This window comes from Coturnix japonica, chromosome 2, assembly GCF_001577835.2.
Source record: "Coturnix japonica isolate 7356 chromosome 2, Coturnix japonica 2.1, whole genome shotgun sequence".
NCBI classification, from domain to species: Eukaryota; Metazoa; Chordata; class Aves; order Galliformes; family Phasianidae; genus Coturnix; species Coturnix japonica.
The window spans coordinates 124503698-124527630 of NC_029517.1; the positions used below are offsets into that span (position 1 = coordinate 124503698).

Sequence of the window (23933 nt, forward strand, 5' to 3'; positions counted from 1 at the left end):
GAGAAAGATTAAGATGAAAGTGATTGTACTCTTCCCTCTGTAGTTAGAATGACTTGCTGGCATTAATTAAAACAGTCTTCAGGCAAAAATAAATGTGGCCGCCAAAGTTACGTGCCTCACATTAAATAAGTACATAGCTGGGTTTAAAGGGTGCTAGAGGTTTCACAGAAATCAATCATATGGCTTTGGGCACTCTTCCTTGAATATTTTAAAACAAATCCTTTGCCTAAACCAGCTCCTTCATGTGCATTTCAGACAACTGCTGGCTTTTCTTCCAAGTACATCATTCGAGAACTGGTACCTGCCAGCTTATCTTGGACAGAACATACAGTGTGACCTCTGAGGTATAAAATATCACCAGGAACACTGGACACCTAAGTAGATTATTCATGTATCCTTTCTATGGTCTCTGGTTACAAGAGACTCATGGCAACAATATCAAGGAGATACGCATATCCCATATCCTGCACTACCCCACTTTCTGGGTCTGAAAATTAAAGACAAAGTCAAATCCAGAATCATAGGGCTCATTTCAGATTCCTGTGATATTTTTTAGGTTGCTAGAAATGTTGTCAAAGGTGGATCAGACCCCTAAAGTGCTGGGACATCCTGTCACACCTGTGATATACAGATCCTAAAGCCTCCCATCTTTCTCACTGTTTATTTTGCCCCCCATCTTTACAGACTGTAACTAGATGTCTGAATACCTGAATACTATCATTGTGACATCAATACAAGCAAAGAGAAACAAGTCCAGTTCTTCAGAAGTACTATTTTCAATGGAAAATAGATGACAAAATACCTCAGAGGATGTGGGTCTGAAGGACCCTTTCATAGTGTACTGCACTCAGAAGCAGGAAGTGACCAAAGACAAAGAAAAGTTCACACACCCATCTTCTTCATGCAGACATTCCTCTCTCTTTCTTCTTATTTGTCAGACTTTCTGATGTTATTTTATATCTATATCATCTGTCCCAGAATTTTAGGATAATTCAGGATGGAAGGGACCTCGGGTGGTCTCTTGTCCAACCAAAAGCAGGGTTAGCCATGAGATCAAAACACATTGCTCAAGAGTTTTATCCAGTTGGGTCTCTGAAACCTCCAAGGATGGAGACTGTGAACTGCCCTGAGGTCCATGTCTACCGCTGTAGAAGTATGTCCATGATGAGCAGATCCACCTCATGAAATCCCATCTCTTCCATGGACATTTTCCTGTGCCGTATCTCAGGTGTTAGTGCCAGTGTAGACTGCAATTTCTTATCTCCAGTACAGGATAACTTAGAATATAAGTAGGACTGAGAGGGAAACTCACAGACAGGGAAATCATTCCAACCTCTCCTGCTGATAGGAGGATTTTACTCAGAGACTCACTTAAATCATTAATTCACAGCCTACCGATTGTTTAAAGAGCTGTAATAATGGACTGAGAAGAAATTACTACCTATTTTCTCTGGGCAGGACTGTGATGGCATGGCATTGCACCCCTCACACTGGGGAAGAAACACAGAGAAAGAGCAAGGACAATCTTAAGAACAGCACTAAGTCTTAAGAAAGGCAGGAGGTCTATACAGAAGAAATAATGACAGAAAATAAAGATTCTTCCACACATGCAGACATAAAGAGGCCAATTTAGACTTCGTTTTTTAACACATCTTTATTGCTTAAGGACATTTGGTGAGACAGCCATAACATAAACCTCATGTCCAGCTTTACTTGGCAATGTGTTTCCCAGCTGGAAAGAAAATAAATTGGATTTTTTTCTTTGTGCTAATGCCACATTTTTTGAATGCTATTTTGGAAGCTAATCAAGAGGTGGCTGCTCAGCATGCCTCTTCATTCTTGATGGTTATTTATTGCAAAATAGCCAGAAGCAACTTTCTGAAGTCCCCAGAGGTATCAGATCGGACAGCTTCAGTTAACGACTTCTTGTACTTTTCCTGGAACTTCCCCTTTATTGCTGGAAGGTCACTCTGAGAAGACACCAAGAGCCTCTTTAGAAGAGTGGGTCATGTTTTGTACCATGTGCCCTGCTCCTACCAGGACCCCTGAGGTCTGATTCAAGGTCCACTGCAGCCAGTGGGAGAAGAGGAGAAAGCAGGAGGTCCAAACACCTTGGAGGACCCTGGAGTTCTTGTTAGGACTTGAGGTAAGCTCATGTGAGGTGGTGTGGTGAGGGGACACTAGCTGTGAAAAGGGGGATGGACATGAGTGGAGCGCCATGCTGGGGTGGCCAGGGGCATCGCTACCTGGTGTTCAGTGGTGCTGCGTGGATGCACTCCATGGTGTCAAGAAGGAAAAGGAGCACTTCCATGTATAAAAGATGGAGTATAAAAGGACGTTTTGTTGGTTTTGTTCCACTCATGGAAGTAATTTTCTGGTTACTATGAGGGGAGAATGAAATGCCTTGTCTCAAGCTTTCTGGTGAAAGGAAACCCACTGCACAGTTGTAATCTTTATTACTGCGGTCTTTAAGTGTTCTCTTGATTCAGCTGCATCTTAATGAGGAGACTATATTGGAGACTGATTTCTCATGCTTCCGATTATTGAGAAATATGCTCTCCATGTCCATGTGAACAATTCCGCTTCTGCGTCAAGACTGAAACTTCCCTGAGGCTATAATCTCAACAGCTTATAAGGTAGGAAGAATTAAAGACTATGTTTAGGATCTCAAACGTCTTTTTCAATTTTGTGCTTTTTAAAATTACAGTTATCTCCTTTGGCTCTTTATTTCTCTTCCCTCCTTCCCATCTGCTTTTCCAGGCTGGAATCGGAGAGAATTGGCAACGTATATTTATAAGCAATTATTAATTTGAGAACTGCTGCTTTATAATTACTTCACTAGGAATTTAATTTACTTTTTCGCATCTTATTGGGCCTCCCTACAGGCCATTTTTACCCAGGTACAGTTGACTCTACTATAGGCTTTCTGTAAGCTTGCTCATCCTTTCAAAACCAGAAATAGATGCCATACCAAAATTAGCATTGCCTAAGTATAAAAGCAGAGTGTGGCCTCTGATGTCATTGGGCTGTATGGGGTTGGCTGATCCACCAGAGCTCACTCCGTACTCTCTACATTTGTATTTCTCACAGAGCTGCTGGTACAATAGTATTGCAGATTGCAGGATACCCTACCTCAGCCCTGGTCACAAGGATGCGAATCAAAGTATCTTCATCAGTCCCAGCTCCTTTCATTGACTCGTGCAGAAGTGTAGCAAAGTAACCCGGACAGTCTTTGGCACAGCTGACTGGAGAACAGTAAGAGACTTCATTACACTTAAATACTTACACTTTGTATTACATCTTCAATCAGAAGGAAATAAGGAAGAAATACAAAAAACTCTCTAGGGTTATAATCATGTAGATGTATGAGCTGGGAGGGTTTGTATTTTATAACTAGTTCTCTATCCACATACAAGGAGCAAATTTGGAATCTGAATGGAGTCACACGTTTATCCAGAGGGAAAGTTCATTACACAGTGAAATGATAAACACTGACTCCACTGCTATTTCACAGTGAAAATGAAATGAATGAGGATGAGCGTTAGTCCATCGAGAGTTCTCCTTGATGATATATTTACTGTGTCCAGGCCCAGGACACCAGACACAAGAAAAACGTGGAACTATTGGTGTGGGTCCAGAGGAGGCTATGAAGATGGAGCCTTTCTCTTATGAAGAAAGGTAGAGGGAGCTGGACTTGTTTAGCTTGGAGAAGAGAAGGCTCCAGGGAGACCACATTACAGATTTCTAGTACTTGGGGGAGCACATAAAAAGGAGAGAGATCAATGTTTACATGATCTGATAGCAATAGGACAAGGGAGAATAGCTTTAAACTAAAAGAGATGAGGTTTAAGTTAGATCTTAGTAAGAAATTCTTTACTCAGAGGGTAGTGAGGCACTGGCACAGGCTGCAGATAAGTCATTTTCAGTTTAGGGTTACCTCAATAACCGTCACCAGGCAGAAACCCCAAGAACCAATGTCAAAGGAGGGCAAGAACTAGAAAAGAAAGGTCTCAATGCTTTTTTTTTTTTCTTTTACCCAGAGTGAGATAAGCTTTCTCCAGATCTCCTGATGTTTCACTTTTAATGGATTCTTCTATGTCTTTTCCACACACCTACAAGGACAACAAAATGTAGCTGTAAGAGCTGCTCTCTGCACACGTCATAGCACTGCCATAAAACCCACTTTATATTAAGGATCCAATGGCAAAAGCCCAATTCACATCCTTTTAGCTCTTTACAAGAGAGTAATTCATGGACAAATGAAGCCTTTCTTTGGTTTAAGTGCTCACAGATCCACTGGCACCAAGAAAACAGAGGCTACAAGGCCTGGTAAGGCACAGCAGCCAGGAGATGGATAGCATCAATCAGGCAGTTGTACTCATATCAGAGGGCTTCTAGAACAAAGAAGCTTCAGCTTCTTCTTGAGTGACCCTGAGTCTAGGAAAAAGTCTCTGAGTTCCTTCTAATCCTTTTATCAAGGCTCTGGATAGTTTCCACACAAAGAAGATAAATTTTGGAGCTTTACCAGCTCTGTGAAGCTTTGTTACTTATTGTCTTTGGCTTCCCAGGGAAAGTTTACAAGCACTTCAGTTGTTCCCAAGTTTTTGTATTATTCTGTAGAAAAAGGGAAAAAGAGACTGCAACTTCAAAACACAGTTCATTTTGACCTAGTGAATTTTCTGAACCTCAAAGCCTTTTACTTTGCTCTGCTTTGCTACTTAGATGCCTCTGCGTGTTTCAAAAATCCAGTGGACTTAAGCTCAGACCTAGGAGAGCACAAATACAAGGCAGCATTGGATACCTTGTGAGATTCTGCAAACCCAATTGATTTGTCTCTATCTTTCCAAAAGTGAAGGATTGATGTTTGCATGGCTCTAATATGGGCCCCCTTCCTCTCATACAGCCAGAAAGGATGTGGTAGATTGGGTTGGGCAATATGATCTTCTTGGCTTTTGGAATCAAAAAGTGAAGGTAGCTTGGAACCCCCAGGATATGGGCAACTCTGAGGGAGTATCAATTAGTGACTGGTTTTTTTCTCCTGCCAACAACAAACCAAAAGCTGGATTAAGCTTCAAACATTTTTCCAAATAAGGGTTCTTTATTATAATGACATTGAAAGAAGACTATGACTGAAGGTTTCCTATCTTCAATGCTTAGGGTCACAGTTTTCTGATGAACTCAGAGACATCGCTCTCTTCCAGTATCTGAAAGGTGCTTACAGTGAGAGCAAGGCAGGTCAGTTGCGCCAAAGTAAGTTTAGGTTGGATGTTAGGAAACACTTCTTTACAGAAAGGGTAGTTAAACACTGGTATAGGTTCCCCAGGGAGGTGGTCGAGTCACCATCCCTGGATGTGTTTAAGAGCTGTTTGGATGCAGAGCTCAGAGATATATTATTTAGCAGAGGGTTGTTAGAATTAGGGTACTATGTTGTTTGGACTTGATGATTTTCGAGGTCTTTTCCAACCTGAGTAATTCTATGATTCTACATCCTAGGGGATTTTGGGTTTCTGAGCCAGAGGCTGGAGAGGACCCCTCTCCAGGGAATGAACATCACTGCTGGGCTTCCACCTACCTTCTGAGAGAAAAACTTTGCATTTGCCTTTGCTTGAACTTTCACAGGTCAAGTAAACAGCTAAGGCTCTGCTGCTTACTTCATCTTTTGCTTGTGAGGAGAGCACAGCAAAGTCCTTGCACCTGCTGTCTGCTCAGAAGAGGCTAGAGATGTGCCTCTGCCCTAACAGAAGGGCTGTGGATGAGTGCAATGGAGAGGATGGGAACAGGCACCTCCAGACACAGCAAGGTCTCATGAGTAAGCCAGGAACAGGTCCAGCATGCATCCGCCCAGCTGTGTGCCACCTCACTGCCCCAGAATGGTCAGCCCTCCTGCTGCAGGAACCAGCATACGCATCATCATGCAGCTGTGGGACACCACAGCTTTTGTTTGGTTGGATGCTGTGTGGGTTATGAAAGGGAATATCCTCTGCTTAACTGGCATATGATACAGCTTTTTCCCTCTATAAGATCAGGATCTAGTCATACAGAAATTATTTCCAAATTCCTTTAAAATGATAAATAAAGGGTCACCTTCTCTACATGTTGTTGCAGGGCCTGCAAGCTACACATTACATCCTGTGCAACCCACATCACATAAGGGAATAACTCACCTTTTCGTAGGCCTGAAAAGTTGCTCTCAGCTGACTGTAGCTTCTCTTTGCTAAGACAACATTGAAAGCCAGCTCCTCTGTTCCCCAGCGGCCTTCTCCTGCCTTAGATATTGCATGTTAATGTTTGATGCACTTGTGTATCCCACATGCTCAGTGCATTTTGTCACCATCTCATTGCTGAGCAGCACCAGATAATTGTTGTTTTTCTTTCTTTCTGTAGTTTCACTTACTTTATACAGATCTGAGGCATCCTGCTCAGCGAGCTCTACGTTGACTTGCTGGTTCTCATCTCGGGTTGCCTACAGAAAAGGACATTATGGTTCAAAAAGAGACTCAAGTGCTGGTTAGTTTGTGGTGGAGGGGAAGCTGGTCATTTAGCGGCCTTTGCAAACATTTTGGTTATAGTTTTGCTGCCACCTGCTGACAACTGCTTAGTAATAGGTCACTGTACAGCACGGGATAAAACTGTCCAAGTTCAGCATGGACTTGAGGTGAAGCCTGCACATTAATCAGTGCTGTGTACTCCCTGAGAGCTTTGAAATATTCCTCAATAAATGAATATAATGCATGCTCTGAGCATTCACTAGCACTGTTTTTGTTTGTTTGTTTATTTGTTTTCTAACTGAAATTACAAACAAATTAACTATAAAAAAGATATATGGATAATACACATTTGCATCTCCTGAAAATATACCCCAAGAGGTTGAAGCAGTGCTTTCCAGACTGGTGTACTTAGCAACCGGGCTGTTAAAACTTTAAAATGTATCAAATCTTTTCATTTCCATGGGCTGTCTGGTCAGATGGTTGCACTCCTACTTGTGATCTTACTTTAATTAGCTATACTATGTCTTTATAGAAATGTTACTTGTTTTTTATTTCATGTGGCTGGTTTAAAATCAAGCATGTTGTAATGGAAAATACACTTTCTTTTTGTGAATGGAAAGGAAACATAACAGCAATCTCTTTCTTACTTCTTCTGTATCTATATGAATTGTAAGTTAAGATTGAAACCAGGTGTCACAGGCTTTAGACAGAAATCAGCATAGTGTAGTCACGACCCTTCATGGGTATTCTACCGTTCTATCCTCAGTGTTTTCAAGAAACGCGTAGATACAGTACTGAGGGACATGGTTTAGTGGGCATGGTGGTGATGTGTTAATGGTTGGAGTAGATGATCTTACTGCTCTTTTCCTACCCTAGTGATTCTGTGATTCTATGATACCATTACTGTGGTAAAATCATAAAGTTATGCTGATGCCTACCAATTATCAGAATTTCTAAAATCACTTCTGAATTTGTATAATCCCCATTGTGACATTAAACAGCTGAAAACTCAGTTTTTGTCTGGAAGAATGCCTTTAAGAATCTCTTTTGCTTATTATAATTACTTTGTTATTATATTACTAATTGCAGTCATTCTAAATAGCAGCTAATATTTATCATGATAAATAAAATAAAATCTGTCTTCCAGGTTAGTGCATAATAGTAAAGTTCACAGACTCACCTCCAGCACAGTGACCAGTATCTTCCTCAGGGAACCACTCGTGTCACCTTTCACATCAGACTCCAGATCTTTGCAGGAAAAAAAAAAACAGATCTGTGAGGGTTCACTCAGTGATGAAGGCTTCAAATGAAGGGATATGAAAAGCAACACTACTTACGCCGCTTGTATGCCTCCTTTATGCTTATGATTTCCTAGGGAAATAAGAATGCAAATCAACAAGCAAACAAGCAGACAAAGCAAGTCAGCTTTTTGCACTGCTACCTAAGGTACATCACATGTAAAATCTACCAGAATGTCCCAACCTTATTGTTTTGTGTGCAGAGGATCTCAATCAGCAGCGACTCGTCAGTCCCAGCACCCTTCATGGCCTTGCGAAGCTCTCGGGCCTTATACTCGCAGGGAAGTTCCAGCAGAGCCAGCACAGCCTTTTCAAAACTGCCACTCAGGTCTCCCTTCAGGACTTCCTCCAAATCCTGTGAAGACAGGAAGGGTCAGCGCAAAAATCCAAGAGGAATTAGAGAATTCCATGATTTCAAAGCTTTTTCTGTACCAAAAAGGGACAAAAGTATGGAAAACAAAAGGTATGTGGGAATCTCTTTGCATATTAAATTCCCCCAAAATATTGAATGATCTTTTTCTCCCGTCTTCAAATATTAGCTGCTCATTGTCCAGTTTGGACTCTTCCTTGTTTAAATACTTATTCACTAGTATTTAAAATCCCTTACCAGGAGAATTTGCCCCAAAACACAACACAGAAACCTCCTGTTTTGAAAGAGGTGCAACAAAACGGATCCAACTTCCCTCAAATTGTCTTCCACTTTTGCTTAAAATGGACTTACTACAAGAAGCAACATGTTTCTATAAAGTGCTTTGCACTTTTTTTTCCACCAAAAACAAAGATAAAAAGAAAAAGGAAAGAAAAAAAAACCCTCACAAAGATCCTTTCTGTTCTTTTTAATTAAAAAATCAGTAATGGAGAAAAGCTGGCTGGTGTTTATGTGTCAGCTGAGCACTCACATTGCGTATAACATCTACCAATGATTTATTCAAACTCTTTCTTCAGCTCATATTTCCTGCAGTCCAGGAAGTATTTGACAGCTACAGAACAGCAGTGAAGAAGGCCAGTTCTACATCTATTGTTCTGAAGTGTGCTCTTGCCCAACCGCAGATGAGCTCCATCCCTCAAGCCAGCAGCTCCCACCAGTGCTGGACCAGTCCCAGGGCACTGGCAGACCACACTTCCTCTAACAGTGTGCAGCTCTGCTCTCACAAATATCTGGGTTGGAAGGGCTGTGACATGCCCATGTCACTGGGATAACTCCTGGAATTTGTCCATTTCCACTGCCTGTTTTTCTTAATCCTCATTAAGCAATGCACTCAGTGGTGTGCATGCACTCAGAATCATGCTTGCTGTCTGGTTTACGTATGACAGGCTTTCCACTTAAGTGCTGCCTGTCTTATTAACATTGGTTAAAGACTGAAGAGCAAGCAGACCTTAAGAAAATAGTGATTTAATAACAATACTGAACAGTTATTTACATACAAAATACATCGAAATCTTTTATTTTCCTTACAAGCCAAATCATAAAGGCAGCCTTTGTGTCTTCCCTCCAGAAACCAAGCACCCTTGGAGATTTCTCATTTTTTCCATGTGGCGTCTATCTCATCATGAGCATAAATCAATATTAAATCTATTTGACTCACAAAAATATAATGATGTAAGACCAGAAAGTTCCTCTGAATATGTACCTGGTCAAAGGGTATTTCAATCTGAAATTTCCCTGTTACTTTAATTGCATTTGTCTTGCAATTCATTGCAATTGCCTTTGTTTCAGGGTTTTCTTTCTTTCTTTTTCTTTTTTTTTTTTCTTCTGAATGCACTAAAGATAAACACAAGCTGAAGTACAGAGTCATACAGTTATTAAGATTGGAAAGAGCACTGAAAAATCATAGAATTATAGAATCATAGAATGGCTTGGGTTGGAAGGGACCTCAAGGATCATGAAGCTCCAACCTCACTGCAGCAGGCAGGGCTATCAACCTCCACATTTAATACCAGACCAGGCTGCCCAGAACCCCATCCAACCTGGCCTTGAACACCTCCAGGGATGGGGCATCCACAGCCTCACTGGACAGCCTGTTCCAGCACCTCACCACTCTCTTAGTAGTGAACTTCCCCCTGACATCCAACTTAAATTTTCCCTCCTTCAACTTAAAACCATTTCCCCTTGACCTTGTCCTAGTCATCTAGTCCAACCATCAACCCATCACCACCATGCCCACTAAGCCAGGTCCCCCAGGGCCACATCTCCATGTTCCTTGACCACCTCTCTGGGCAGCCTGTGCCAACTTCTTGCTACTCTTTTTGAGAAAATATTTGATTTTGGTGATGAATGTTTTTTTTAGCTGTCCCAACACTGAATAAAATGCTCTGATCTGCTTAAGGCCGAATTAAAAACAAATATTCTGAATCCTGATGTTGTTAATACAACAACTTTTTTTGGCAGCTAAAAAATTGCTGAATCAGAAACCTTCAATCTATTGGGCCCTTGGTATCTCAAAAGCAGAGGTCTAAGAGCTCCATTTCCAGCATGTACGCCATTCAAAAGAGAGAGGCCAATTATTCTGACATACCTTGCCATAGAGAGCTTTGTACTTCTGTTTAATTTGTTGTCTCTGCTCTGATGTTCGACTTGACAAGACTTCAATAACTTTTTTTTCATCAGTTCCTGAAAAAGAAGGTTGTACATAGACAAAGTTTAATCAAGAATCCAGTGCAGAGGAAAGAAAAGAGAAACAAATCAATATACATACATCAACTCAGGAAAACTTTGGGATTTGTAGAATCTGAGAATCTTCTGAGAATATATTTATCTGTAGTCAGCTACAGTGTTCAGAACGTAAAATAGAAGATCACTGCCTTATGCTGCTGATATGTTATCAGAGGATCTGAGTCTTCTGTTTCTGATCAGAGTTCTGACATGCCAACGCCCATGGACTGATGTCCATGTTTAGAGTGGCAGTTGTTGAAGCAGTCCCTGACCCTACTTTCCACCCCTGCAGTGCTTTTCAACTGTGGCAACAGCATGGGGCAAGTGGCTGGGTAGGTGAGGGTATGATCAAATCAGTCTTGTTTACTCACTGCCTTAACGGTGGACTGTACAAAACAGGTTGTCCTCTATGCTAGATGGAGTCAGAAAGAGGAGAGGGAATTAGACTTCATGGTCTGAATCTCTCTGCTGATGCTGTTTTGTTTGGCATAAATAAGTGGGAGAATGCAGCCGCTGGGAAGTCCCAATGATGGGCACTGCAGGGGCTATTTCTCTGGGGAGCCCACAGGGGAACTGACCACACGACGTCCTGCCATGGGAAAGTCCTGAGGAAGCTTTGACCTGTAACTTACGCAATAGATAGATGCTTGCTGAAGGCGGTGACCTTGTTCTTGCACTTTTCTTGCCCTAAGCCAATATAAACAGATGTTTGCTCTAAACAAGGCAGCTGGAAGGCATCAGTCAGTGTTTGTGGCTAATGGGACAGGACTACAGCAGTGCTATTTGGATGCCTGAGTGACACAACAGAGCAGCTATTGCATTAGCCTCTGTCCTGGTGCACTTCCATCTGTGGGGCCAATGACTTGCCTCAGGCATTTACTCAAAACAGGTATTGAAATGAACATCTGTCAGGGGATACCTCTGGTCCTGACTGAGGTGGGCACTGCCACAGTGTGCATAACATATAAAGGGTTTAAGTGACAGCCTTATTGGCTGGACTCCATGAATGTCATATCAGCACTGACAGCTTTGTGGTCCTGTCACATCAGCAAACAGCAAGTTTAGCCCGATCCTCTGGAGTCAAGCAGTTAACAAAACAGATCCTACCAGTCTTTGAACAAACTGGCTGCCTTTCCCATTTACCTTAACTCCATGTGTGTGCACGCTGTTTGAGTCAGTGACAGAAAGCAAAAAGATTAATTGAAAATGGTTTAAATACTGTTCTGGAATACAGATATGCTTTTTATAATCTTGAATTGCCCTTTGCACAAAAGCAAAGAGCTTCCTTACCTGCTCCTTTGCAGGCACTGTGTAGTTTCTTGGCATCTCGGTCTGCATCAAACCCATGATGGCGGCGTTTGTCAGTTGACTGGGAAAACAGAGACACAACAGACAAATGGGAAATGACTTTGCATTATTCCCTTTGAACCACAGAAGTCTGGGCCAGGTTCTTGCCTGATCTTTAGTCACATCATCTAAACTTTGAAGTTCAGATTGGGCTTCACTGTAAAGCTCTGTCTATCACAAGGTCTCCTGGAATTGGAGCAAGAACAGCTGTTTCCACATGACACGTGATGCTGATCCTATGTAACTTTGCTCTGACAGTTCAGGCTTGTTCAAATAATCTGAATGTAATAACTTTATATTGGACAACTTCATGTCAGATCAAATACTGTTTGTTTGTACCACATTAACAACAGGCCAATATAAATGACTTATCAGATGCACGCAGAAACCTGCACACATTTAACTGTTAGAAGCTGGCAGTCTCTATGGATTGAATAAAAGTGGGTCCTGCATACCTTTCTTCAATTGATGTCCTTATACAAACAAAGTAAATGAAGATATATAACTTCATAAAGATGGTGGTTGTACATGTGTGCATCTGTGTGTACTGTACATATGCTTACTTTGAGCTAGATCTATCAGGAATAATAACTCAAAGTCCACTACTACAGCAGCAGCTTATAGCCTGACATATAAATGAAAAACAGAAAACCATGCTAATTTGTACTAATTCGACAGGGTGTGAACCAGAGGGGCTGCAGTTCTGGTAGTCCCCTGCTCTGCTATTTCTTAGACAAGGGTAGAGAAGTATCTGGGAGCAGGCCAGCAACATTTTCAGCCCCTGTAGTATCATGAATCAGATAATTTAAACGCCTAAGAGCTTAAATAATACTGGAAAATAGCTCCTAGGCTCCTAAATCAATTTGAACTATATGCACACCATCTGCTCTGAGGATCTAAGTGTGTACTATAAGTGCTTTGGTATTTCCATTCAAATGGCAGCAGGTTGATCTGGCGGCTTGTTTTGCAGGGCTGCCAGGCACTGGCTTTCCACTGCTGTTAGGTGTGACAAAGGGTGATGGCACCCAAAGGCAAAGCACTCTGCTCTCCATTAGGAACAGTTAAGGGTGAGGACACCCTGGGACATGGCACTAAGCCCTTCCAAAAATACCCCTCAGTAGAAGAGCTACATGGCAATGTTTTCTCCTTGCCCTAGGGGAGAACACAGGGCAGAGATTACTCCTGAAAAATGCCACAGACAAGGTCACTCTGTTGGCCTGAGGATGATTTCTGCAATGCACTGGTATAGCCTGCTGGCATTCCTCCAAAGTTTCACACTCTGCACTACCAGTTCTGGTGGAAGAGATATAGCTCTGCATTAAGTTGCTCTCTATCACAAGGCAAAGGGCCTTATCTCATGGATAAACTTTTAATACAATCCCTATGCTACTTTCCCTTTGAAATAGACTAAACACAATTTAAGCACCTTGGCTTTTCTAATGCAGTCAGTGGCTAGGATACAACATACCGCTAATGGCAGTGGCTGTAATGCGGCTTTCTCTCTCAAATTACCTTAATTGAAAGTTATTATTTCAACAGCAATTATTAAGGTACAGGATCAATTCATAAGGTTCTCAGACTTATGGCACTGCAGCCTCACAAGGTAACACCTTCACCAGCCCATTATTGCTTGTGAATGTGCACCCTCCTGTACGCTCTCAATGGTTGGCAAAGCACATACACACTTTCCCATACCTTTCCAGATTGGTGAAATTAGATACATATAAATAATATTTTCTAGTGAAAGATTTTGTTTAATGATCTTCCAGCTTCTCAAGAACCTTGTTGAAAGTGAAAGGGAAACACAGTGTTAGAAGCAGTGTTAGAAAACAAAAATCAGCTAGAAACCATTATCTGTCCAAAACAAATCGTATCAATTGCTTTCCTATTCTCCTATTTTTCACAGGGCAGTTGTGCTTCTTCTTGCATGGAATCATGTAGGAGTTTTTTGTTTGTTTGTTTGTTTGGAACAATGAGAGCTGAAAACTCAACAACTCTAATTTATTTCTCCTTTTCCAATGGTCATGTTACGCCTCCATTTTCCTTTCTATCTTGGTAACAGAAAGACTCAAGAGAATAAAGTTCAACTTTATTCTCAGCAACCCTACCCTCAAGGATTAGATTTGGGGAGCAGAATAAAGGTATTCCACAAAACAACAGAAATCCATTCTGGACATACAGCCCATCATTTGAGAACGCCCTGCAGAGAGGTGTCCTCTCTCCCTAACACCAATTTGATAACGCAGAGCATTGCAGCACTTCAGTCCATACTTTGACATAGGCTTGTTAGGGTTGTCAGAGTTCCTCCTATGCTTGGTAATGCACTGATAATTTCTTCCATTAGTATCATGCATACTGGAACAATCCCAGTGGGCACTGCAAGCTGGTTTGTTACTGTATGCCTCAATGGTTTTGGTCTGTAATCAGCCTACAGCTAGTCCCTAACCCCTACATGCCACTTGTTGGTGTAGCTGTTGGGTGTGTGTAGCACAGTTGCTACAGGTAGGAGAATGGTAGCACCATCAAGTGAAACGACATAGTGGATTTATGAGAATTCATAAAGGCATAAAGAAAAGTATTTATTTGCGAGGGTAAAGTATGATGAAGAGAAGGAAGGTCGGTTTCTCAATGATGTTCAGGATATGTTTGTTTTAAAGCACTGCAAGAACAAGCTGTGATGAAGCCACCGTCTTCAAATAAACCACTGTCAAATGTTAACTGGTGACTCTGAGGATATCACTTCTGTAGTACTGTGAGTAACACTAGCATTAAAGCTTTGTAGATTGGAAAGCTGATACGCTGGGTAGGAAACTGTCAAGGCCAATTCCTGAGTCACTCAGAACGCCCTGGTTAAATCTCGCTGTCTGCTGGGTCTCACCCATTGGCACGCCCTCCCACGCAGAGGAGGGAGACCTGCTCCAGATCTGGGCTTCCTCCTGCCCTGCAGAACTATGGCACATTCTCCTGAAGAGTTAAATGGCAAAATAAATTGATGCTTCATACAGTTTGAGACTATGTATGCATTTATGCAGGCAGAGTCACTTTAAGATAGGTCTTGTGCTCCAGCCCTCTGCTCATCTTAGTGGCCCTCCTCTGGGCCTGTTCCAAAAGCTCCACATCATTCCCCCAGGCCTGGTTGCAGTACTACAGATGAGGCCTCACAAGAGCTGAGTAGAGGGGATAAATTTATAGCTGAAGATGGTCCACAATGCTTAGAGAAGCATATGGAGACTTTTCTTGATGTCAGCATATGGAGGAACACTTATGGTACACAAATAAATAATACAGTTGGAGAGATGTTGTAGTATATTGTGGAGATTTCTGAAGACAACAGCTAATGGCTTCCTGGAGGTAAAGACAACACATATATATATAAATTGCTAAGCTGTCAGAAGACAACAACAGAAGGAATGCTGCCATGAGCATGCACACAGGTAGCTTCCTGTATTGCAGAAGGGAGACAAAGTATTCTACCTGAAAATAGCTGATAATATATCTGAGCAGCCACTGGTATTTTTCCACCCCCAACCACTTAAGCAGATGCACAACCATGGGAGCAGAGATTTATGGAAGAGTAATTTCAAAACAACAGAAAGGTTTGCTGCAAGGGATGCTGCTGACCACGCTCTTCTCCTGCAGCTCCAACATGGATCAGTGCAAAGTTGTGCACAGATAAATGCAGATGCAGACCCCAGAGGCAAATCACTAGGAAGAGCCAGCAGGAATGTGGCTGCTGCTCAGCATAATTGGGATACATACAGAATTGCTGTGAGCACATCTCTAACATGGGCTGGATCAACCCAGAGGTGCTGAGATTTTTGCCAGCTCCATTGAAATGATTTATTCAGCAGATGTCTTACTTCAAGATTGTCAAGATTGTCTTTGGTTGCTGTACTCCATTGCTCTTTGGCTTAACAAAAATAAAAATTAAATCTAAAATGAGATACTGCAGAAAGGGCAGACTGACCCAGCCAGGCTCTCTGCAGCACTGGCTACTGCACATGAATGTGGTCTGGAATAAAATTTAGGGCAGTACTGAGTTGTTGGTGTCTGGTGCCACTAGAGATGCCTCAGGGTAAGCTCAATGCCAGCTGGAAATGTGTAGGCTGCTGTGTGACCTGCACCTGTAACTTGTTACAGATGGGTCTGAGGGCATCTGCAGTGGTTACTGGAAATTGGTACGGAATCAAGTCCCAGTTAATTTACTGGTTTTGTTATTCTTCCCATGCATTTAATTACAATCACAAAGATGCATTGGAGAGAACCAAGATTTAAACAAGAATTACATAAACCAGTTCCACATGGAATGATACAGGCTTCCTTTGCTATCCAAGTCTTGTTTCCCACAGATTCCCATCTGGCTTCAGACTGATTTCTGCGCTTATCCTGCACATCACCATAAGGATTCTCTGATGTCTGCCATGGTTGAGGTCACACATCAGTCTTTTACTGAAAGAATTTGTAATACAGTCTCTCTCTTCTTTTGATTTTCATGAAACAAACCAGGCACCAAATAGCCTTGAGACTAAAACCTTGCTGGCAAGTTTAGCTAAAAATTCCAACAGGTACAAACATTTTTAGCCAGGTGTCCTGGTTTTGGCTGGAATAGAGTCTGGATAGAGCCATGGTATGAATTTGTGACCAGCATAGCACAGATAACACTGATACATTACCTGAGCAGTACTAACACACACTCAAGGAATTTTCTGCTTCTCATTCAGCCCTCCTAGTGAGAAGGCTGGGAGGGGTCACAGCCAGCACAGCTGATTTCAACCATATTCCACACCATCTGACATTATGATCAGCAATAAATCTGGGGAGAATACGTCTGGGGTTGCCATCTGAGGAGTGGCTGGGCATAGGTCAGCTGATGGTGAATTGCCTTTTGCATCACTTGTTTCTCATTTTGTTTTGTTCCCACCCCCACTTTTTGTTTTTAAATCTAGAGCATGGTAAGTAACAGGACTAGGTTGTTTATTAAGTTATATCTAATATCTTACGACCACGGACGATCACTTTTAGCAAATCACCACTTACATGATAAATGTTTTATCAACATGCATGTACTTAAGATTAATTATTTATCTTGGCAGAAGCTTTTAATGAGCTATAACACAATTGGAATTTGAGGTTAACTAGATTAACACACTGAGGGAAAAAAATGATGTACTGTCTTAGATCTTATAGTTGTGGCTCTCCAGTATATCCCCACTACCTGCAGTGCCTCCTGCTAACATCTGAAAGGGCAGTTTTAGTGGTAAATGACCCAATTCCCATCATTCATTTCCAACCCCTTCCTTGTGTTAAGAATAAAACACAAGAATAAATGTGGCAGTAGGCTGCGGTGTTTGGTTCTGATCTACTTAAAAAGAGAGACTGAAAACATGGTGCCATGTTTCTGGTCAGAAATAATTTTTCAGTGTAGCGTAGTACTATCTCAGGCTGCATGGAACTGGGTGACATTCTGGATCACAGCAGAAGCAATGAGTGCAATAGGAATGGTCACAGCCTCTGCTCAGAAAGCTACAGACCGTTGTTCAGAAAGGGCAGAAAACCTACAATCGCCACAATGCATAACTAATTCTGATAGAAAAACCTGCAAGTACTGGGACTGCTTAATATGGCAGGGAAAAAACCAACACTAACAAAGATGAGTTACTAGGAGTCAAGGTTGTGCCTTATCTAACTGGGAAAGGCTGTTCATGAGTGAAGATAGTCATTATTGCATGGTTGTTTCCCCATCTCTTATTATCCTGTCAATGTAAGATGGTCTTCTGCAAGGTCTTCAGTAAAATTCAAATAACTGGGCTCCATTACTCAGGTAGGAATTCATGAAAACAGCAACAGTTTTAACACGGAGGTCAGAGTAGATGGGAGCTAGTGTTTAAAAACAAACACAAGTCAACAGCTGTGGCATGCTGGCAACAGGGCAGTATCAACAAGCACCAGGGTTTGTGCTGTGGTAATAAAAAGGTAGGGCTGATAACATCTGTAATAACAGGAAGGGCTCCTGCTGGTGCAGGGTTGCTGCTGTGGGTCCTCATTTTGGATATTTCTGTCTGGAAGTACTGGCCAAAGGGATCTGCATTTAGGGAATGTAATGAGATCAAGCACAGGGAAGGATGTGCTCAGACAAATTGGATGCATGGCAACTTCAGGACTACGTGTGTCCTTCTGACCACCACCTTTCTTCCTGTGCTGTTTCACGATGCACACCTGTCATTATTGTTTGTTTGCGCAATTTTCTCAGCCAACCACAATATATAACTGGAAAATTGCCACCTGCTTTCCTGACCGCATAGACAAAAGCACCTTTGCCATTTGCCACCTGCCAGGCACTCTGCTGCTCCTCTCCAAAATCCTTATGACTGTTTTAGGTTTAACAGCTGTATGACAGTAGCACACACCCAGCCTAACTTTCTGCTGAAGTTTGCTGCTATCAGCAACCAAAAAATTCCAATAGGAAGTGTATGTTGGACAACACAATGCATGTCAGTCATGCAGACAGGGTTTCCATACTCAATAGCCTTTGTTATGACTCAGTTACTCCCTTCCAAATAAAGAGGTGCAAATAATCTACATCTGAGACTAAAGATGCAGCGATAACAAGATCATAATAGAAATAGCTTCATTTGCCTTTTCCCGCTATAAAAAATAATAATAAATAATAGTTTCCTGGGTGCCACGTAGAGAAAAAGTGAAAGTCACAAAACTGCAGCTCTTCTTCTTAGAGACTTCAATTTATCTGCTTCAGTGCAAACATCTTTGTAAGTAAGATGTGCCAGAGCATGAATTGGGCTCCACATGACTTTCTTTGAAGACTTATCTTCAAAACAGAAACCACAAAAGTGGCTAATAAATGGCTTTTCTTGCCGGGAGAAAATCTGGGATTCCAAATCTAGGATAATTTTCCAGTGTGCTAAGGGTAGAGTCTGCTTTTATATCACTGACCGTAATGCCTGGCTGAAAAACACTTTGTATGTTGGGCCGTTACACAGCTAATGATAACTAAAATGACTGGAACTGACAAATTCTGCTTGTTTTTCAACTGAGATCCCAAACCTCTGGCTTGCATACACCTACAGATATAGCTCAAGCATCCTTACGTCTCATTACAAATTTGTCACTCTTCTCATTACCTCAGTTGAAACTTGTGATGAGTTCTCGTAATCGACAGATCTGAAGCTAAGTATTCTGTATGCCAACAAAAAAGCTAGCATCACTCAAGTGCATATTTAAGCATTGGTACTAATATGTATACCAACACAGGACTGCAATACATGGATGTAATCTTTGGGAACATCATACATTTGCACATTCAAAATCTGAAACTTTTAAAAACAAAAGAACTGGAGGGAGGTAGGATCCTAAAAGGGAAACACCAAGACTGCATGCATTGGTCCTTGGCCCTCTGCAAGATGTATTATTTAAACACCATTTACATATCCATAGATCCATAGAAAGGAAATTAATATGCAAACATTGCACGTATGGTGTCTGACAAACCAACTGCATCTATTAATTGTGGAGATTTCTTTGTCTAACTGCCTTCCACCTTGCAGGGTGAAGGAAGTCTCAGGGTGCTCTCAAGTTGGTTGACTCCCCTGGGGCAGTAGTCATAGTTAGCAACACAGCTAAACTAATTTTTCTGGATAACAAAAAGAATATGTCATGGTTCTCCCCCAGTGTTGTGTGAAGGTATTTCTGTCTTCTGCTGACTGTGGGCTTATGGCCAGAGAATGAACAAGAATCTACTGACACTGAATGCCAGTCTGCCAAGGGAAGCGACAAATAGCTTTTGTTGAGCTTTGCAATGAGATGATAAAACTACACTGCAGTTGGTAGTGGTTGTACTAATGAGGTACTTCGATCCTTTTAAGCGACACAAAGGCCCTTGAAATGTTTGTGAGCTTGTTCCCAAAGGATCCATTGGGTGGAGGTGCTCTTAAGGTTATACTTACATTTTTACCTTCAAGTTCTCAAACTATCTGGCTCACCTCCTGCCACCTCCTTCTTATGTTAATAGTGTCCTGCCTGGCAGGAGGTTTAGGCTTCTTTACAATGGGAAGATGAAACGCAAGGGACTTTCAGAGAATTGCAAAAAATGGCTTAAATTAATAACAAAGCTTTACTCCATCCCCCAGAGTAGCTTGAGAACATCAGAATAATGCATACAGGGCCTTGGATTATTTAGTGACAAAAGTTTTAAAAGACAGTTAAACAATTTCACAAATGTTAAAATCGATCAAAGTTTTCAAGCCATCATAACACAAAAACCATTGCTGCTATTCCCCAAATGCTCCCCAAAGCACCTTGCTTACAGCAGAACAGCCACTCAAATTTTCACATGGATTGATTCCACTTGCAGTGATTTCGAAGAAGAGCAGATGTACAGATAAGCTTTAAGATGCAAGAATGCAAATGGAGAAAATAAGTTTAAATGACTTAAAATCTCTAGGGATGAGCAGTCAAGAACTTTGGCTGATTGTAGAAAGGATCTGGACTGAACTTAGACAGTGAGAAGCATGTGGAAGCGTGCAGATTTAAAGCTCTAACATCGTGTCAGGCGCAGCTCAATCAGAAGCTCATATTCTAACAGAAAGTTACTTCTTGGAATTGGTTGGATTTTTTTTGTTGTTGAAAGTGTATTTTTCAGTAATGTTTGTTACTTTTGTTCAAATTAGCATGCTTAGGAAAGATACTGATTTTGATGAAGGCTTCATTTTAAGTATCATACGCTCCGATATAGCTGAAAAGTCCAATTTCAACTTCCAAGCAATGGCATCTTTCCTTTCCTACAAACATTGTTCCTTTGAACAATGCTTAGTTTTTGGTGAAAATTTAATTTGACAGTAACATTTTCCTTTGTTAAGTTTTAAACTATAAATCCATCCCATCAGAACAAAATACCTCAGCTGACAGTGCTGATTCAGCTACTAACTCTCCCTGCAAAATTTGGGTCAGCCAAAGAAATTTCACTTTCTGAATTTTCAAGGGGGACAAAATGTTGGAATGATGCAGTATTCAACAGAACGAAACAACACAGCTTTACTAGCGCTGATCTTGATCACAGAAGAGGAGCTGCCTTTGTGCACTGCAGTGCCTCCCAAAGCCACCATAAACAGCTGCAATGTGTGCTGTGACACCACAGTGCCCCTTTCATCCCTTGTGAAAAGAGTGCTTACTGGCTTATCTGTTGACAAACTTGTTGTCCCTATGGTTGGTTCCCGTTTATCCTCTGGGAGGTTGTAAGACTTGCTCTGGAGGTTTAAAAAACACAATACATAAGACACTCATGAACCTACGATTGCAAAATACGAGTTGAAAGCTTCTATTAAAAACCGAATGTTTTCAGGCTGTTCCAGATGTGGTTCTGCAGGTACTTCTCCAAGACAACCTGCAATTTCATGCGGACAAATGATGAAGAGGGAAGAAACAGGATATCTTCTATTGATACATACTGTGAAATTGCAGATTTGGGGCAATCAAAAAGATTGAGGCACATCTGAATAAACTGTAGCTCTTCCATGATTTTTTAAGTGGAGCTGAAAGCCCCCCAACTTCATCAGTATAAGCTTCTTCATTTTCAGAAGTGCTGATCATTCATTGCATCCACCCAAACACACAGCTATCACTCAGGCTATTTTGAGGTTCAATGTCATTATGCAGACTTAGATATTTACTATTAAGCACCAAAACATTGGCCAAAATTGTCTCAGCCCCATATGATATGATTCAGTGCAGCAATATGGATTTTTGTCAGACCTGTCTGCAAGCATCACACTTTGAGATTACTCCTGTCTCTACTATTCAGTGATAAAATTGGCTGAATTTGGCCTCTGGAATGGAAAGCTTTTCATAGATCTTTAGGGAATTGTGTTTAGAAGGTTCCAACACAAATTTGCTAATCTAACTCAATTTGGATGTCCCGTGACATCCTATGCATCACTTTTTCTCAAAGTGCTTCCCTTTCTAACTATGTTATTAATAGTGTTAAAACAAGCAGAACCTGTGTGTTACTGCAACCATTTTATAACCCACATATTGCAATGAAGTGGATGCTACCAGCTATATATATACAATTTTTATGCCCACACTTTAAGTTTACTTTGAATTTAAATCTTCATTTGCAGCTGTATTAATGCAATTTAAAGTGAAAGGGGGAAAAAAACAAAAATAAAAAAAAACCAAAAAAACAGGAAATTATTGTACTCTTGACTATCCAGATTAAAGAAGTACTTACATGTGAACTGCCCATTTTTGCTTAGCCTGACTGTGGAAGACACAATTCTTCTGCTCTTCAATAAAACAAGCATTCAGATGAAATAGTCAACTTTTCATACAGTTGCTAAGTTCTACCCAGCCCCAGGTTAATCAATAACTTTGGTCTTATTTAAATTCTAGTCATTTCAAGGTGGGGTGTATTCATCATTACACGGTGGCTTTATTATCCCTGCAATCTAATAGCATATCCTGTTGGGTCATGGAGTTGGCTGGTTTAGCCAGAGAAAATAAGGATTTCATAATATAAGCCCTAAGGTTATACATACAACCTTTTATCTAATTGTTATTACAATGATTTAAAACAGTTCAGTACAGTAGTGCTTAACATACAACTTCCAGTCATTTTAGAAGGAAGGATGCCTGTTTCGAAAAAGTTAATATTTGATTTTATGGGACTTGGTGGTATTTAATATGTCATTGAAGACTCACAGCTCCCACAGAATATGTCAAACAGAATCTCATAGCACTAGGTTTATGTGGCAAGGTTTTGGCATTGGGGAGAAGGGGCTGCAGGGACGGCATCTGGAGAAGAGACCAGTGATCATCCTTGTACTAAGCAGAGCCAGTTCCAGTTTGCTCCGGCCAATACACCAGTGTGTGTCAGTACACAGTGTGACAGTACTTTCCTGCAAAGACCTCAATACATTTCAAACACTTAAAACTGAATGATTGGGTTTGACTGTAGTGTTCTAACATAAGGTGTAAAAATCCAATGTGAGAATGAGGAATTTTCTTCAGAATTCAATGCCTTGTGGTGACATCCTGTCTCAGACACCTTCAATACTATTACTGAGCTGGGAACTATCCATTTCTTCCATGATCATTTTGGGAATAAAGTTGATCCAACAGACATTAAAGGAAATGCTGAAGTTGGAAAGAAAACAGCTGTAGGGTTCCTATGGAATATGTTAGGTTGGTGGGCACCCATAGAGTCCAATACAATCTGGTAATTGTACTGCTTGTACTGACTGTGAGAGAAATACAGCAGCACAGCAGGTAAAACAGAGGGCAGCTCATTAAGGATTTTAAGCTATCAGTAGATTGAGTAATACATCCTATGCTATGCTGTGCATGTGCATGTTCTATCTGCATATGAAAATTAGGGCATCAGTAATGAAACGTGGAACTAATTTATTGCAAGGGATCACAGAATTGCAAGAGTTGGAAGGGACCTCGAGAGATCACAGAGTCCAACCCCCCTGCTAAAGCAGGTTCTCTATAGTAGGTTGCACAGGTAGGCACCCAGACAGGAAAAAGCACAGACAGAAAAAGCACAGAAGATCTGTAATAAGGAAAATAAGCAGATAATTTTTGAAAAAACAGTGAACTGAGAAGATAAATCTCAAGACTTACTGTGTATAACTGCTGTGTAAAACTGAAAGAGACTAAATTAAAAGCAGTAAGAAAACATGTGTACCAGTAATGCTGCAACAGGTACTTTTAGCCAAATTAAACCCCAACAAACACTAAACCACAACTGAGGCTGCACAAAGATGCAGAGAACAAGAACACGGGGATCAATTTAAAAAGCAAACAGGCAGAATGAATTATGAATAGTTAGAGACATCACAGGCAAAGAGAAGATGGTCTAAACAAACTGAAGACGTAGGAGTCAAGACAAAAGTAGGTGTAGATTACACAACATGGAAGGAGAAACAAAAGGATGATGCAGTCCAGGCTGAAGGATTAGATTTCTCTTCTGCTTTTTCTCACAAAGATTACAACTACCAAAAGTTTCTTCCTAATTATCTTAGTTTTGCTTCCCTTTTGCCAGCGCTACCATTGAAAAGTCGGAGCTATCTTAGTTGATAGGAATACAATGGAATCTACCACACTTTTTATTCTTTTATTGCATACACTAAT

At 41.1% G+C, this 23933-nt stretch overlaps 1 protein-coding gene and 1 long non-coding RNA gene across 3 annotated transcripts; one reads left to right on the plus strand and one right to left on the minus strand.

Moving 5' to 3' along the window:
• Nucleotides 1-1635: 1635 nt before the first annotated feature.
• On the minus strand, nt 1636-22124 carry ANXA13 (annexin A13). The gene is made up of 12 exons (XM_015856289.2): nt 22030-22124; nt 20972-21046; nt 11730-11808; nt 10303-10397; nt 7971-8141; nt 7826-7859; nt 7669-7751; nt 6395-6463; nt 6165-6266; nt 4037-4112; nt 3133-3245; nt 1636-1970 (listed from the first exon to the last, which is right to left on the minus strand). Exons 1-12 carry the CDS (start codon nt 22042-22044, stop codon nt 1851-1853), a joined length of 1032 nt encoding a protein of 343 aa, XP_015711775.1. The 5' UTR covers nt 22045-22124; the 3' UTR covers nt 1636-1850.
• LOC116652992 lies at nt 1969-7500 on the plus strand. 2 transcript variants are annotated; one of them, XR_004306291.1, is made up of 3 exons: nt 1969-2146; nt 2490-2636; nt 3091-7500. It is a non-coding gene; the product is annotated as an uncharacterized LOC116652992 (long non-coding RNA). The 2 variants fall into 2 exon arrangements; XR_004306290.1 differs by having other exon boundaries at nt 1969-2636.
• Nucleotides 22125-23933: the final 1809 nt, after the last annotated feature.

Bases quoted from the DNA above. Each gene is read 5' to 3' on its own strand.
- ANXA13 (XM_015856289.2), bottom strand. The intron at 11,809-20,971 runs GTAAGCACTCTT...CTGTTTTCCCAG, and splicing joins GTTTGTCAACAGATAAGCCA to TCAACTGACAAACGCCGCCA. The intron at 1,971-3,132 runs GTAGGGTATCCT...GTGTCTTCTCAG, and splicing joins TCCTTGTGACCAGGGCTGAG to AGTGACCTTCCAGCAATAAA.